Source organism: Anas acuta, chromosome Z, assembly GCF_963932015.1.
Source record: "Anas acuta chromosome Z, bAnaAcu1.1, whole genome shotgun sequence".
NCBI lineage: Eukaryota > Metazoa > Chordata > Aves > Anseriformes > Anatidae > Anas > Anas acuta.
The window spans coordinates 16401787-16418900 of NC_089017.1; the positions used below are offsets into that span (position 1 = coordinate 16401787).

The 17114-nt window shown below is 40.3% G+C and overlaps 1 protein-coding gene across 4 annotated transcripts in view; it reads left to right on the forward strand.

Moving 5' to 3' along the window:
* ZSWIM6 (zinc finger SWIM-type containing 6) overlaps window positions 1-16735 on the forward strand; it is a 116079-nt gene extending 99344 nt beyond the window's left edge. For all 4 annotated transcript variants that reach the window (XM_068665915.1, XM_068665914.1, XM_068665916.1 and 1 more), the window contains 4 exons: window positions 6470-6627; window positions 7158-7321; window positions 11682-11763; window positions 14124-16735. In XM_068665915.1, coding sequence (XP_068522016.1) covers window positions 6470-6627; window positions 7158-7321; window positions 11682-11763; window positions 14124-14986 — 1267 coding nt within the window. In that variant the 3' untranslated portion in view covers window positions 14987-16735. The remainder of the gene's footprint in view (window positions 1-6469; window positions 6628-7157; window positions 7322-11681; window positions 11764-14123) is intronic.
* Window positions 16736-17114: the final 379 nt, after the last annotated feature.

Consider the following 17114-nt stretch of genomic DNA (forward strand, 5'->3'; position numbering starts at 1 on the left):
ACCCTTTCAGTAAAGAAGTTCTTCCTAACATCTAACCTAAAACTTCCCTGGCGCAACTTTAGCCCATTCCCCCTCGTCCTGTCACCAGGCACGTGGGAGAACAGGCCAAACCCCACCTCACTACAGCCTCCTTTAAGGTATCTGTAGAGAGCGATAAGGTCGCCCCTGAGCCTCCTCTTCTCCAGGCTGAACAAGCCCAGCTCCTTCAGCCGCTCCTCGTAGGACTTGTTCTCCAGGCCCCTCACCAGCTTCGTCACCCTTCTTTGGACCCGCTCAAGCACCTCCATGTCCTTCTTGTAGCGAGGGGCCCAAAACTGAACACAGTACTCGAGGTGCGGCCTCACCAGAGCCGAGTACAGGGGGATGATCACCTCCCTAGCCCCGCTGGTCACACTGGTTCTGATACAAGCCAGGATGCCGTTGGCTTTCTTGGCCACCTGAGCACACTGCTGGCTCATATTCAGCCGACTATCCACCATCACTCCCAGGTCCTTCTCTGCCTGGCAGCTCTCCAACCACTCATCTCCCAGCCTGTAGCTCTGCTTGGGGTTATTGTGCCCCAGGTGCAGGACCCGGCACTTGGCCTTGTTAAACTTCATGCAGTTGACCTCAGCCCATCGGTGCAGCCTATCCAGATCCTCCTGCAGAGCCTTCCTACCCTCGAGCAGATCGACACACGCACCTAACTTGGTGTCATCTGCAAACTTACTGAGGGTGCACTCAATGCCGTCATCCAGATCATTGATGAAGATGTTAAAGAGGACCGGCCCCAGCACCGAGCCCTGGGGGATGCCACTAGTGACTGGCCTCCAACTGGACTTGGCTCCATTTACCACAACTCTTTGGGCCCGGCTATCCAGCCAGTTTCTAACCCAACGAAGCGTGCACCAGTCCAAGCCAAGAGCAGCCAGTTTCTTGAGGAGAATGCTGTGGGAGACGGTGTCAAATGCCTTGCTGAAGTCAAGGTAGACCACATCCACAGCCTTTCCCTCGTCCACCCAGCGCATCACTTTGTCATAGAAGGAGATGAGGTTCGTCAAGCAGGATCTGCCTTCCATAAACCCATGCTGACTGGGCCTGATCGCCTGCTTGCCCTTCAAGTGCCGCATGATGACTCCCAAGAGGATCTGCTCCATGAGCTTCCCTGGTACTGAGGTCAAACTGACCGGCCTGTAGTTCCCCGGGTCAGCCCTCCGGCCCTTCTTGTAGATGGGCGTCACATTTGCTAGCCGCCAGTCAGCTGGGACCTCCCCCGATAGCCAGGACTGCTGATAAATGATGGATAGGGGCTTGGCCAGCTCCTCTGCCAGTTCTCTCAGTGCCCTCGGGTGGATCCCATCCGGCCCCATCGACTTGTGCACATCCAAGTGCCGTAGCAGGTCACCAACCAGTTCTTCGTGGATGGTGAGGGCCACATCCTGCTCCCCATCCCCTTCCACCAGCTCAGGGTACTGGGACATCCTACCAGCAGTCTCCGTGTCTAAGTCTGCTGCTTAGCCTGTTCTATAGGACTATTTGTTCCACCAGTTGTCTTTATAAATTAGCTCTCAATTAGCTCTCAATAGTAGATTTGAAACCATATGGTGTGGTCTGAGCCTGTGTTTTTTTCTTGTGCTTCATAACTAAGCAGTCTTGCACGCTTCTGGGTGAACATTGGGATTTAAATGGAGTATGTCATATGACAACAAAATGTGTGACTTGCATCTCATTTGTCTTCAGTAATTGGGAGAAAGATGTTTCTTGGGGAGTGCTCAGTGTGTGTTGGCTTAAACTCACGGCAGGCCAGATTGCTAATGGTGGCTAAGAAGAGTTGTGAAGGAAGTTTCAGTGGCCTAAATGATCAGTGAAAAATCTGTGTTGTCCTCCTACAGTGCAGGGAAGAAACTGGCCTCGTCTGGATTGCTTGGTTGCTATCAAGAACTTGTAGTAAATGGTGATTTACAAAGAATAGGAGCAATCAGGTACCCAACTAGAGACACGTGTTGGGTTTTCATGGTCATTATTATCAAGAATGATTGCACAGTGATTGAAAGACACGCTATCAACATAAGTAGTATACAGCTTCATCAGACAGGTTATATCCTAGTGGCCTGAAGATACGTATTTTTTGTAGTGTTTTTGCAGAATGCTAAACAGGGAAAAAACAATTGTGTGTTCAAAGGACTAAATGTGAGAAATTTAGGAGCTAGATTAAGAAAACAAAAATGAATTATTTACAAACTGTTGAGAACATTCAAACATTACATTCAGAGCTGCCTGGGTCAGCTAGGTATACCCCTTTTCTATCATTACAAGTTAAGTGCATCAATAATCCTGGTTATATCAGATCAGCAAGTTAGCATAAGATGTGTATTAAAAAGAGAAAAGTTGGTCTTTTGTTTTTTTTTTTTAAATAGACTTTTGTCTTTGTTTCCAGTCATTATCTTAAAATGTTTCTCATGTATTTGTTTGTGTGGGGTTTTCTTCTTTAATCTAAGCTACATTGAGAGGTTGGAATAGAAGTACTTTGCACAGCACACTGGATGCTTCAGTGAACATGACAGCAACATGCCATTCCTCTTGAACAAGGACTTGGGCTTTCCTCAGAAAAAAATCATAATTGAAAACTTCTCTGGAAGCTTCCTTTCTCTGCTGGGAAAACAAGCAAGATGCTGAAATATGATGAAATCTCCACTTAGTATTTGGGAGCTCCAGGCTTTTTTTTGGCATGAAGTTATCAGCTCAGCTGAAGTTGTTTCTCAACTTCATTGGAAAGATCTGCCTGTTTGTTTCAATCTGGTGAAATCACAGGAGACATCAGCAAAATGGGGCCTGTTCTCCATATCCTTTCTGGTATCACCTTGTAAGGCTGATGAGAATTCAGTCCTAGACAATAGTCAATCTTTCTGCATTTTATTATTTGACAGTCTTCAGAAATGTAGACTCCCGTCTTGAACTGTGCCAATGGCAGATACAGACACTTTCTATTCCATGTCTGTCTGCATTCTTCAGTATTTCTCAAAAACCTTTAAGAAGGTTGGTTACTCTTCCCATTCACACCAAAGTGGTATTTCGTGTTACAAAGGACTCCTGATAAAAGCAAAGGAAAAAATGACTTAATGTTGCCTTGAGGGGGAGAAGAGAGCAAACCTGAAGGCTGAATGTTTGTATTACAGTTGTGAGGTGGAAAGGATCAAAAGAGAGAAATTTGAGCATCTTTTCCTCCATGGCAAAGAGGAAATGGCAATGTCACAGACAAAAATCTCACCTGGAAATGGGTAAAGGTGCTGCATAGGAATTTATACAGCTGCTTATGCTTTTTGAAGCAGAGCATATTTCTTTCTTCAACATTTTTTCAAAGAAGTTAACTTTTCAAAACCATAGCTAATTGCTTTCCACACATAAAAGTATTTAGTGTCAGTCTACGCTCAAGTCTACATGAATCATTGACCCATGACAGTAGCTCTGGAGTTTTTGCTTGTCTGTATTCAGTGTCATCTGTTTGTGCTTCATTTTTTTTTTTTTATCTTTTTTTAGTGTGTGGAACACACAGTATGAAACCAATAGAAGCTGAGACTGTAATGCCTACCATGCACCTCAGATTTGCAAGGACTGGGTGTGCTGTCCTTGATGGTCACTTCTGTCTGCAGTTTTCTTCTTGCAGCACCATAACATATAGAGCAGAGCCTTGAAAAATGTGGATCTGCAGTGACCTAGTTGACTGCTCACTTGGAATCTGAACATTTGGCTTAGTTTGACTGATCTCTTGTTAAGCCTTAAATTCACCCAGGCTTTGGGATCCAGGCTTTAATGGTGATGTGTAATCACAAGGTAGCCTTGGTAAGACCTAGCAAAATAACTGATGTTTGAAAGGGGAGGAAAAAAAAAAAAAGAAGAAGCATGCTAAATCTGCTGTGGCTTGTGCTTGTTCTGATGTTCCCTAATCTTGCCAAAATTGCATGAAAGCCACCAATTCACAACAGCATTTCCTTTTCACAGTGAAGGAACATAGAAACTGGCAATGAAATTCAGAGTGACAAAAGATTTCCCCAAACAGCCTCTTCCTTTCAAGTTCTTTGTCTATTTACTGTTACTCATAACCTAATAATCCCTTTTGCATTTTGTAGTTGGAATTCTTCCTGTTTATTGAAACCATTTAGTAATACATCTTTTTTCCCCCCTTCTCTGTGTATGGAAAAAAGCAGCTAAAGAATTTACACATATTTTATTTTTACACACACAAAGCTATGTAAAAAGATGCCTCAGTGGTACTAGGAAAGAGACTTGACTTGATAAAAATCAAAGGGGCAGTTGGTTAATCTGTATTTTTTCATACTAGCATGCACATACATGTGTCTGAAAATCTTAGTGTAACTCACTGATGGTTATTTATGTGGTGTGCCATATTTATATGTGCCTGCTAAATACCCTGACATATATTCAAAATGACCTTTCTTAGTGAGTTCTTAAAGATACTCTCATATGCCTCAGGAACCTAGAGAAAAATGGTGTACCTGTTGCAGATACCTTAACACTTTTATCTTAAGGTCCCTGTTTGTACTGCGAAATAAAAGCGTCATACACTCTGGTTTCAGAAAGAACTTAGGTATTTATTTGAGTGCAGAAAATTGTAATATGTTTATTTCATAAACAATATTTCTGTCACAGAAAATCACAATGCATTGGATTTTTAAAATTATTCAGTATTTATCAAATTCCCTTTGTCTTCCCAGATGCATTCCTGCTAGAAAATCTCTTACATGTGAAAGAGGGTAGAAACAGAAGCATGAGTTAGTGACACAGGGCAAATAAATTTTTGAAGTCCTAAACCAGTACATCCATCAGATCATGGAACTGAATAGTTTGCTCAAGTGGAAGTTTGGAGTAAGGTGTGTGTGTGTCCCAAGAGAACATTAGATATTTGATAAGTAATTATACAGGATATATATAAATGAAATATAATAGCTTAAAAATATATCTGTTCTGCAGAAATACCTTAGCCTACAGCTCCTGTAGAAGTGAACTAGCCTAGCTGCTGGTCATGTTAGAGTTGACCCTGCTGAGAGAATCCAAATGGCCTTCAGAAAACTTCGCAGAGAAGTCAGACATTGTGTTTCATTTGTACCAGCATTTGAGATAGTTACCTTAGACCTAGCTTGGCTATGTCCATAGGAACTGTTGTATATCCTTAAGTAAGGTTTCATAACTCTTGCTATTCTGCATCTTACTCTATAAGGGCGTTTTCTTTGTCTGTAAAATTCTTCACAGTAGAGGTGGATGTTCCAAAATTGACTTATCTGACAGTACTTACGAAGTAGTTTGGAACTTCAAGAAATTGTTTGTAGAGGATGCTGCACTGAGGCTTAAATATGTTCAGACACACAAAGACGTTCCTTCTTGCTTTATTGGATAACAAAAAATAGGACAACCTTAGACAAGGAACAGTTGGCATGTTACAGGTGTGAGTCATTAGGAAGCCTTAAGTATAGCAGCACAGTAACAAATAAGTCTTCACTTTTTTGAACTGTAACTTGCTATAGTGTTGTAAATGCCAGAAAATGTGGATCTTAATCCTAATCAAGAAACTGATGGTTGGAAAGGTTTTACTTCTGGGTATTATCTGTTACTATCATTTGATGTCTCAATAACCTTTTGTGTCCTGAAACTGTGCTTAACTGTCTTGAATATAAATGCCTATTTTCATTCAAGCGCTTCTGTTTTTTCTTTTGGCATTTATGTTGTATCTACTACATTGATTTTGGGTGGAAGAAGGGCCATCAGTTGAGTCTCTGTTACTAGCCATCACCTCTGTCATAGTAGTCAACAACAATAATCTGAGTTTTCTAAGTGCAAGTACTCATTGGTGGATAAGACTGTAGATTGACACGTACTCAAATTCTTTCTTCAGTATTAGAAAGTGGAGCCTGAAAAGTAACTCTAAAGGCAATTTTCCCCATCACTGCTGTTCAGGACACTAACATTAGAATATGGAACATTATTCAAGAGTGGTAGGCTAAAGTTTAAGGACTTTTAAAAAAGGAGATCATAGTTGAACACTGAAATGCCCTTCTTGAATGCCCATCTCCCTTACTTTGCTAATCATTTGCAAGTGAAGGAAGTTGCAGTTGTGCATGCAGTAATATAGGAAAATATTTATATGTATTCTCGAGTATGATGGTGAACCATTTTCCTTCTTGACATCTGTGTTTCAAAGACTGAAACATTTCAGGTTTGTGGATGGTGCAGAAAATCTTGGTTGTCTATACTAATGGGTGGCTTAATTGTCCTGTGAATTCCTGCAGATGCCTGCTCTTGAAAGCAAATTTGGTCTTTTCAGATTTCCCCAAGAAAAGTGACTTTTCAGTATCTTTTTATACCCAGGAAGGTACATTTCAGAAATAAGGTCAAATGTTCTTGTGGCTTCAGTTTTGATGATGAGCAACCTAATGTAATAATGATTTAATGAAAGAGAATTTCTTCCTTATTTCAGGTTGCTAGTATTGGAATCTACAGCTCCTTCAGGAGACATGTCCCGCCCACACCACATTGCGTCAGTTGTTCCAAACCGGTATCCCCGCTGGTTCACCCTAAGTCACATTGAATCCCAGCAGTGTGAGCTGGCATCGACCATGCTAACAGCAGCCAAAGGTACAGTACTGTCAGTTACGTACACAACTAAATGTATGCTTTTAATATTACATGAAGTAAACAGATTTTAAAAGTTGTGTTTAGGAATCCAAATTACACTCTGTCAGGAGCTCAAAATGGGAACAACAAGCTGAACTGACTTAAACTTGTCACTTAATCTTCTAGCAAAGTAGTTCAACTAGCTAGATGGTAGCCAGATGGGCTTGATTTAAGGCTGAGGAGACAGCTTCTTGTTCTTCTGACACATTATGTAGACTGTGAGACCCAGGAGTGGACAAGTCACTTCTAAATTCACAAATTGGGATGACTTTTTGGTATGTGCTACACTAACACCATCAGGCACTAAAAGAGTTTGTGCTCCCTTGTATCTTTTGTTCATATGTGATTTAATTAAGGAATGTTTATAAAAACAAAATACATACAACTGAATCATCATGCTGTTGCTGCAGCAATGGTAAGCTCCATTATAATGGATCTCTTGATGTTCTGGGAACTTGTTCTGTTTTGCTGATTCTGTTTACATTTTGCAGGTGATGTTCGGAGGCTGGAAACAGTGTTAGAATCCATACAGAAAAATATTCACTCTTCATCACACATCTTCAAACTCGCCCAGGATGCATTTAAAATAGCAACACTCATGGACAGCTTGCCAGACATCACTCTTCTGAAAGTTTCACTGGAGTTGGGCCTTCAGGTATTTCTATTGTTCATTATTACAACAGCAGAAGACAGGGATTTGGCCCTGTGTTGGTGGCACAGCTGTTTGAGTCACTGAAAGCCATACTGTCTTGTGCTCTGTCTGGAGGTTTTAGATTTTGTTTGCTAATGTGAAGCACAGTTGACCAGCAAACACAGAGCAAAGGTCTTCTCAGCCTCTTTGTGCCATTTGAGTGGAAAGAGATGGAAGTGGCTGGCTGCAGGGCATTCTTCTGTTAGGGGTGAGAGAAGACCCATGCAATGAGGTCAGGAGTTTATGCTGGGGTGGCCGGAGAGCAAAAGTATTTTGCTGTTAAAAAATGCACTAGATCTTTTGCATGGCCTCAAGGGGCTTCTTACTATTCTTCCCATTCTTCCCTGCCTTTTTTTCCCCAAATGAGATTTAGTAGGTGCTTGCTGAATTAGCACAGAAACCCAAGGTCAATCACAGTGTCCTGATTCTAAGGCAGATTGTGCTAACAGTAGCCCTCTCACTTTCTTCATCAAAATGCACTCCCCACATACTTTGAGATAGCCATCTGCATTAGACTCAGCTGGAGGTGTACAAGAGCCTCAGTTCAGTTTTAAGGCTCTTAGGAGAGACTTTACAAGCTAAAATGAGACAGCTAAGCTTTAGGTATCTGGAGTGGTATTGCAGTACACTGATGAATCTTGGAGTTTACACAGTTCATTTCATCAAAAATAAATCTCTTCATCACTCTTCAGGGAGTTCTTCAAAACAACATGCAAAGATCAGGAAACCACTTATTACTTTGCTTCAGTAAACAAAGCTCCAAAGAATTCTGGGGAAAGGAAATTGTATCCCAGTTGCCTTTCATGCCAAAGGAAGGTAGTATTTGCCTATTCTAGACTTTTAGAAGCTAAAGTCATTAATCAGAAGGCTGAGATTCTGTATGCTTTCTTAGCCTTTCTTATTTTTAAGGTTGCTGTGGAAAACAGCTTCTTGTTTTGCATCTTGGTAGGTTTTTACTTTCAATGTTTGTTTACCTGAAAGAGAAAGATCTTTGTTTGACCTGTGAGTCACCTCAACCATTCATCAAGTATCATTTAGAGGAATCACTTTGGATTCCGCTTTATTTATGGATACCCCTGTGTGGTTGGTTGTGTCATCAGAATGTCTTCAGTGAGATTTAGTGAAAAAAAAAATATCATAAACTTGCACTTCCTATGAAAAGGTTCTTCACTGAGAGGGTGGTCAGGCATTGGAACAGGCTGCACAGGGGACAGGTCACAGCAGCGAGCTGCCAGAGTTCAAGAAGCGTTTGGACTGTGCTCTCAGACATCTGGTCTGATTTTGGGTGGTCTCTTCCAACTCAGGATATTGTATGATTCTGTGATTCTTCCTAAATCCAGAGCTTGGGATAAGCTGGAGTAGAAATTGTCCACTGTTTTGTTCCAAGGTGATATCAGCAATTTCATAACGTTCACTGGGATTTCTGTGACAGAAAAGCCTCTTAGATTGTTCTAAACTGAGGAGTAATGTATGGATTCCTGGGTTCTTTCTCCCTATTTCCACTGTCAGCACATGTTCTGTGACTCAGAGGGAAGATGTTTAAACTAATTGTGGAAAGAGGTCGTCAGCATGGGTAAATGGGCACGAAACTCCAGGTGTATTTTGTCCTACAGAACCTTACTGGCACAGATGGTGTAAGATCTGCAATTGCAGGAGAAACATATTCCCATACTTGCTTATTCTATGGTACTTCCATGCAAGTATTACTGCACACATGCAGACACGTGCTGCTGGCAGAACTGCTGAGCAAATTAGTGCAGGTGATCATTCGATGCATATTTAGAAAGTGGCGTCCTTTCCTTTAAAGCCTATAAATAAGTATATAAACCTTTCAATTTATATGGTAAAGGGATTTGGCCCTGCTGTGGAAGCTAATGGCTGACGGTTTCTTGCATCCCTTATGGGTAGTGAGATCTTCCATCCATAGTGTGGATGCTCCATCCCTGGAGGTGTTCAAGACCAGATTAGGTGAGGCCCTGAGCTATCTAGTGGGTGGCGTCCCCCCGCCTTGGCTCCCTTAGGATCCCGTAGAATTAGAGAACGGTCTCTTTCAGCCCAGGTCATTCTATGATTCTGTGATCTTCCATTCTTCCAGAGTAAGAAACTTAAAAAAATCTATCAGGACAAAGTCAGGCTTATTCCCAGTGGAGAGACATTAGCTTTCAGACAAGCTATGTGATCCACAGAGGTCTCATGTCATTTCCAGATTCATTGACCTGTTGAGAAGCTCTCTTCAATTGATAGCGTCGGTCTTGGACAGATCTGAAACTTTTTTTTTTTTTTTAAGAAGAGGTGTGTCAAGAAGAACATAAGTGAGATAGTTCTTTGGATACATGGATTATGGTATAAATTAATTTCAGCTCCTCCTCGATCAAGACATCAATACATGCTTTATTTGAAATCCTTGTGGTTTTTTGTTTGTTTAAAATCATCAGTAAGGGGCCCCTCTCTTACTGTTCTCACCAGTTTAATCAAATGAAAAGGACCTGATTCCAAAACAGTTCAAATCAAACTTTTCTGGGTCAAGGAACTAGATATAATACTGTGCTTTGCTCTTAAGTTAGGACTGTCTACACCAGAGTTGTTATTATGCCCACTGTGCTTACGGAAGACTCTTGAGATTAATCTGTGTACAGACCACCGCAGACAGGAAAGTCATCAGAGAAGGCTTTCAGAGAAGTCATCATACATTCCCTTTTTAAACCTTTTTCCTTCATCCATCAGTAGCAGAATTCAGTCCATAAACCTCTCTTGTTCTTGGATTCACTATAGTTGGGGGGAAGCTGACAATTCATCTTGAATGTTGGAAGAGCATTACCCTTTAATTTTGTGCACATAAGTAAAGGAAGTCACCTAGATTCATTCTCTTTGATAGAAAGAATAGGACATTATGGCACTCCTGAGTCATTTGACTTGCAGATTCCTGTTCTTCTTCCAGAAATAGTTTAATCAAATGGGTGTTTCCATGCTCTGCATTAGCTATATTTTCATATTTAAAACCATGTTGAGTTGGTCCTTACAGATCAGTTTGCTTTGTTTTAAAATGCTATTCTCCGCCCTAGCGTTTAGATTACTGTTTAGTCAAACTGATACCGCAGTGTTTGAGGCCAACAAAGCCAACAAATTTCTTATAAAACAACCAGTTACGAAGCTCCCAAGCTACGAATGCTTAGGGGCTAGTGTGGCATCACTGGTGGTTGCTTATAACCACACTTCTTAAAGATTTTCTGTATTTCATGCTCCTCAATAGGCTTTCCATATTCTTAATTACCCTCTCTACAGCTGAGGACTAAAAGAGGTGACAGGAGTAGCTGGTATGACAGAGGGCTACATGCCACTTTGAAATCACTTTAGTATTGCGAGGGCGCATGAATTGAGAACCCTCTTGCAAGTGCTGCTGACTCCAATCTGTTTAGTGAGTGTATTTTATGACTTTAATATGTATAGTTCATTGCTGAGAGCTGTATGATTGACCTACTATGCTTTTTATTTCATTGCTACAAGTAGTAATGCCATGGTATCATCACTGATGTTGTAAGGGGAAAGCTACTACTTTCTTGACTGAAGTCTATGGGGACTGTTCAATTAGCTGAAGCAAGCTTTCTCTCTGTGCAGTGCATTATTTTTTTTCTGAATAAAAGTATTTGCGCACATATTGAAGAGCAACCTAGGCAGTAACTGCAAGTGATATAAAACATGGGCACTACAATCAAAGCTTTAGAAGCTCTTTTTTCTGTGTTTCTGATGGTTTTACGATGGGATTTCTTCACGGTATACCATTCAGGTAGAGAAGTCATCACTATGAGAGTTTTAGTAATATCTGAATATATTTGGAAGAATACGTGTATCACTGTAGAAGTAGCAGGCAGTTGAATCTCAGTAGAGCCTTAGGTGCTGTCTGTATTGTTGAAGTCAATGAAAAGAAACGCACATGTAAGGGAAAATTGGATGGGTTAGTTTGTCCAACAAGAGTGGACATGTTTCCACTTTAAAGACTACCTTTCATAGAGGGAAGAGGCACAGTAGAATTTCATTTGAATCATTAGTAATTGATTAGGCTTTGTTTTGTTTTTGTTCTTCCCTAGTATAACAGTCTCTCATTTAGACTTGAAAGACCTGCAGTTGGAATTACTCTCTGCATGCCCTTCTAAAGTAGCTGAGCAGTATTTTTCAAATCTTTTGACATACCAGTTGAAAAGAGGTAACAGTGAAAAGGGCAAGAGTCTGCCGTTTTGAATCACAATGTATCTGAATAACTTAAATACCTATTTGTTGGTATATTGTCTTGGTTTTGCAATAGGATTAATTTGTGTTGTTTTAATAGGTGATGCGGATGACACTGTCAACACTGAATTGGCGACGGCGGGAAATGGTGAGGTGGTTGGTAACATGTGCAACAGAAGTAGGTATGTTCTGAGATACTACTCAAGGGCTCCTGCCTTTTCATCAGTTAATCTTAGATGGATTGATCTTGCTTGTCAATGCCTAGCCTCTGGAAATGTCTCACACTTCTTGATCTATAAAAATTCTTTCATGTAGAAGATGTTTATTGAGTGTTTTTCTATAGCACATGATAGAATAGGCACAGGCCAAGTGAGACAACAGTTGAGTAATGCAGTGTGACTTGTTTCCTCCACAAGATAGAGGGGTGTATTACCTCCTGGGAGATATCCAAGATTTCCCCTTCTTCCTTGCATGCTCTTTCTGGGTTTGAGGTTGCAGCAGAGAAGAGGCTCATTGTTACGGGCTGCTGCACCATGTTTCAACTTTGCTTTCTCTGAAAGGCCAAGTTTGGGGTGCAGGAGAGATAGTTATCTGGTCAGCTGTGGAGAGGAGGAAAAAGAAAACAGATGAATGAAATGCTGACAATGCTTCCCACTATGTGGGAGGCAGGATCTCATGAAGAGGTCCTCATTTTCTTATTTTTATTTTTTTGGGACCCTGGATAAATCCAAGCTTAGAGTGTTACGTGGTCATGACATTGTGCAACCCTTTGCTCAGCACTGGAAAGCAAAACAAATAGTAATGTACCTATTGTTTAAATGTGCGATGTAAAAAAAGGTGGAAGCAGAATCCACCTCATATTCAGAGGAGGACAGCAGTGGAATATTAGTACACGCAGCAGGATATTATCTTCACTTCTTTGTGTTGATGAGGCGTCCCTTAGCTTCTGTATTCCAGATTACCATGTGCAAGATGAGGATACAAAATCCAAAAGCGAATATGGGGGCATTAAAAACTAACTGTAAAAAAAATATAAAAATAATAAAAAATGAGCAGCTGTGATATTAGGGACAACATAAATAATATGATAAGGGAACAGTTTTAATTGTCAGTAGAGGTATTTCTGGAAGGCATGCTTTCCTACTGCATTTACTCCTTTTTCATGTGTTTGGGTTGGATTGTGTCTCGTAGATACTTCTTCATTTCAGAACTTCATAAGACTGCTGATGCTTATTCGCTGAATTAGTTTCTTTGCTTTGTGCTTAACTGGGAAATTCATGTTGCCAGTGTCTTAGGAAAATACAGTTTGCCTTTGTATGCCCTCAGCCAGAAAGTGTTTCATGTCTGCAAATTTTCATGCAATGCTTGTTTTATTGTTTTTATATCTTTGCTATGATAATTATTACTGAAGTTATCTTACAGATATTAGTGTCATGGTATTATTTTGTGCAGTTTCATATTGGCAAATAAAATGCTGGTTGTAATACTCCTTTAAATTAGTTTACATATTCTAATAGAGGTATCCCATAAAGAACCTATAATGTCATGCAAAGTACTCTTGAGACTTAATCAAGTTGGTAAAGCAAGGAATCTGTTTATAAATGAAGATCCGTTATTCTCTGGCTATGCTGAATTTCTGCACATGAGTTAAGGGGCGTGCAGGAAGCATCAGAGTCCTACAGAGAAAATGAGGACCTCTGGGTGTGGTTTAGGTGGGCTCACAGATGTGCATAAACTGCCTCTAGCAATAATAAAGCACTCTAGTTGGCTATAAGGTTCAATTTATGGAACCCATCAGTCACCATTCCCCCTTCCTCCCCCTGCCAAACAAACAAACACGCACACACGCCAGGAACAAAATGATTCTAAGGAAAATACCTATTTCAGATAATAGCCAGTAGTACATATTGCTCCAAGTATTTCCCTAATAAGGAGTCTGATATTTAAGTGCATATGAATATGATACAAGATATATCCAAAAACCTGTTGGGAGAGGATGGGGGCATTAGGATTTTCATGTCCTTTTTTTCTTTTTTTTTTTTTTTTAAGGGCATACTTAATATTAGATGCCATGGTGTAGATGCTAAATGGAGCCATTTAGCATGTTTTCACATTCTTTTGTTTGTGCACTGTACCTTGAGATGCACATTGAGAAAAGGAGTTAAAATTGCCATTTAAAAATGTTTAATGTAGTAAGAGCTGCTTTTGAGTGATGTGAGGAGACCAAATGAGCCAGAACTTGTTACCCAAATGGTCTTAAATACAAGTACAACAGCACAGTTGTCTCACCAGGAAATTAAGGCTTATCTCGAAGGCTTTTTTGTTGTTCTCTGCATTTCAGTGATTGCCTCGGAGTTTGCACAGTAACCTTTGTTTTAATGTCCTTTTCCAGCCATGTTACATGGGCTGGTCTTTCTTGCTGAGGCACATGCCCTTGGATGTACCGGTGACCTCCTAGAGTTTGCTGAAAATGTAATTTCTTGCTGAACATCTGTATAGCTAAGTTTTATCAGTTGTGGCTAATCCTTTCTTTCTCTTCCAGGTGTTTATGCACTGGATAGCATCATGCAAAACTGGTTTACACTTTTCACTCCAACTGAAGCCACTAGTATTGTTGCTACAACAGTGATGTCCAACAGCACCATCGTCCGTCTGCATCTGGACTGCCATCAGCAGGAGAAGCTGGCCGGCAGTGCTAGGACGCTTGCCCTACAGTGTGCCATGAAGGATCCTCAAAACTGTGCCCTCTCTGCACTGACATTATGTGAAAAGGATCACATAGCTTTTGAGACCGCTTACCAAATTGTTCTAGATGCTGCTACAACCGGCATGAGCTACTCGCAGCTTTTTACTATAGCACGATACATGGAGCACCGTGGTTACCCCATGCGGGCCTACAAGCTGGCCACTTTGGCCATGACGCATCTCAACCTGAGTTACAATCAGGACACACACCCTGCCATTAATGACGTTCTGTGGGCATGTGCGCTCAGCCACTCCCTTGGGAAAAATGAGCTAGCAGCTATAATACCTCTGGTGGTCAAAAGTGTCAAATGTGCAACAGTACTGTCAGACATTTTGCGTAGGTGTACTTTGACCACTCCTGGCATGGTGGGACTTCATGGAAGGAGGAACTCTGGTAAGCTCATGTCACTGGACAAAGCCCCTTTAAGGCAACTCTTGGATGCTACGATTGGAGCCTACATTAATACGACTCATTCACGTCTCACTCACATCAGCCCTCGACACTATAGTGAGTTTATAGAGTTCCTCAGCAAGGCCCGAGAGACCTTCTTAATGGCTCATGATGGACACATCCAGTTTACACAGTTTATTGACAACCTAAAACAAATCTACAAAGGCAAAAAGAAACTGATGATGTTGGTTCGTGAGCGGTTTGGTTGACGAAAATGTGTGAATGGGGGGGGAGGGTGGGGGAGGGAAGGGGTGGTTTGTTTTTACTTGAGCCTGCCTTTGTATCCTTTTTAACTTAAAGAAACAGAGCCACACCGGTATTATATGTGTATAGTTATATTGAGTTTGCAAACTAAACTGTCATGTTGTGAAAGTTTGTGTGTTTATTTTTTTTTTCCTTTTTTCTGTTTTGTATGAGAGAGAGGTTAAAAAAGGTTTGGTTTACACTGAGTATATGTTGTCAAGTGGCAAAAGCCCACATCACTCTCCTGTTCTTTCTGTATACGTTCACAGCCTCAAAAACAAACATATATTGCAATGGCTTTAAAAACCAAACAAAACACCTCCATCCTGTGATAAGTACCTCGAATGGATTCAGCTTTACTCCTTTGTAACTCATCCTTACATTTCAGCGTATTTAAACAAACCAACAAATGAAATACTAATAGTTAAAAGGCTGACCACGTGGCTTTGCAGTGCTGTTCATCCAGAAGCATGGCACACAATGCTTGTGCATGTGGAAACTTAGCGACTGTCAACATACATTCTCAGGGATTTATCAAAAAAATTAAAAAAAGAATGAGAGCATTTATTGTACTGTATATATATTATAGTATATGTCTGAATATTGAAAAATATAACATTAACTAATTTATAAAAAAAATCTATGTAATGCAAAATACTTGAAGCTGCAGTAGCTTGGTTTTAAACAAAAAAGAAAACCTATCAGAAGGACTAAAGTGCGCCTTGCTTCAGGGTTGGCTCAGGTGGTGAACTATATGCTGGGCATCTATGCAGAGCCACCTTTTGGATTGCATGGTTGGACTGATACCTATTGGGGAAAATTTTATATATATATATTTATACAACCCGTGTATACATATATATGTATACACACATACACACATGCTTGTAACAGGCACTATAGTAAAGACGGACAACAAAAAATACACAGCCAGAGCAGCAAGCCTTAGCATTAAGAATACAGTATGCCAGAATTGGGGTTTGTGCCTCCTAGCCTAGAAAACTTAAAGAAATATCCTTTTTGACACAAAACGCAAAATGTTTTCCAAAATGATTGACGTGATACATTACGCCTTTGCAGTGAGCTAATAATAAGCTAACCTTTGTGCACAAATAACATATATATATATTATATATATATATTCTGCATAGGATTTTGACTTTGTGCAGGACAGAAAGTTGTGTAGGTATGACTGTTCTACTTTTCAGTTTGTTTTTTTAATATATTTTATTTTCTCTAGAATTACTCAAACAAAAGCAGCCTTCTATCTTGCCTTGTCTTAATGCTTTAAAATAACCAAACTGGAGATCTAACTACCAAACTGTTCATTATATTATTAAATACCAACTTTGGTTACAGTATAGTGTCTTTACTTTAGCTGATGGTTCTGTATCCTTGTGCTTTTTAAAGCAGTTTTTATGTTTTGGTGCAAAAGTTGTCCAGTGTCTCTTGTTCCCTTCATTAGAGAACATGCTAGAGGTATGTTTGTAGGTATTTTTGTTTAGAAAAACTATTTCATGCTCTCCATTTTATTTATTATAATAGGTAAAAAGGTTGTACTTCATCACCCATGTAAACATGCTCATGAAGTTGAAAGTAATTAAGATTTGATACACTGATATCAATTTATTTATGTAACTAAATCACTGTTTTATAAACTTGTTAATGATCAACAATTTTTTTGTTTTGATTAAAATTAGTTTTTTGAAAGTTGATTCTGCCTCCTTTATGGTGTCTGTTACTGGAGTTGAATTGTGAATGAACGGATGGTCCTTAAATGCCGAGCTTACAACTTCGGTGCATTTTGGTGGTAAGCAATTTGATCACCAAGAACAGAAATGTTTTGTTCCTCAAAAATCTGTTGAGGAATGGCAGTGCTCATAATTGCACCAGGTATCGTGCAACAAAGAGAAGAAGACCTGGTGCCTCGGGAGAGGCGCTCCAAACGCTGCCTGCAATTGAAGGAAGATGTGTGGTCTATACAATGAAACAGTTAAGACTTGACATACTGCCCTGGAGCAATGGTAGAGTGGCACATTCCCACCCAATGGGTTACTTAGGTGGGCATGAGAGTTGAGAGGTACTGCAAGTAAA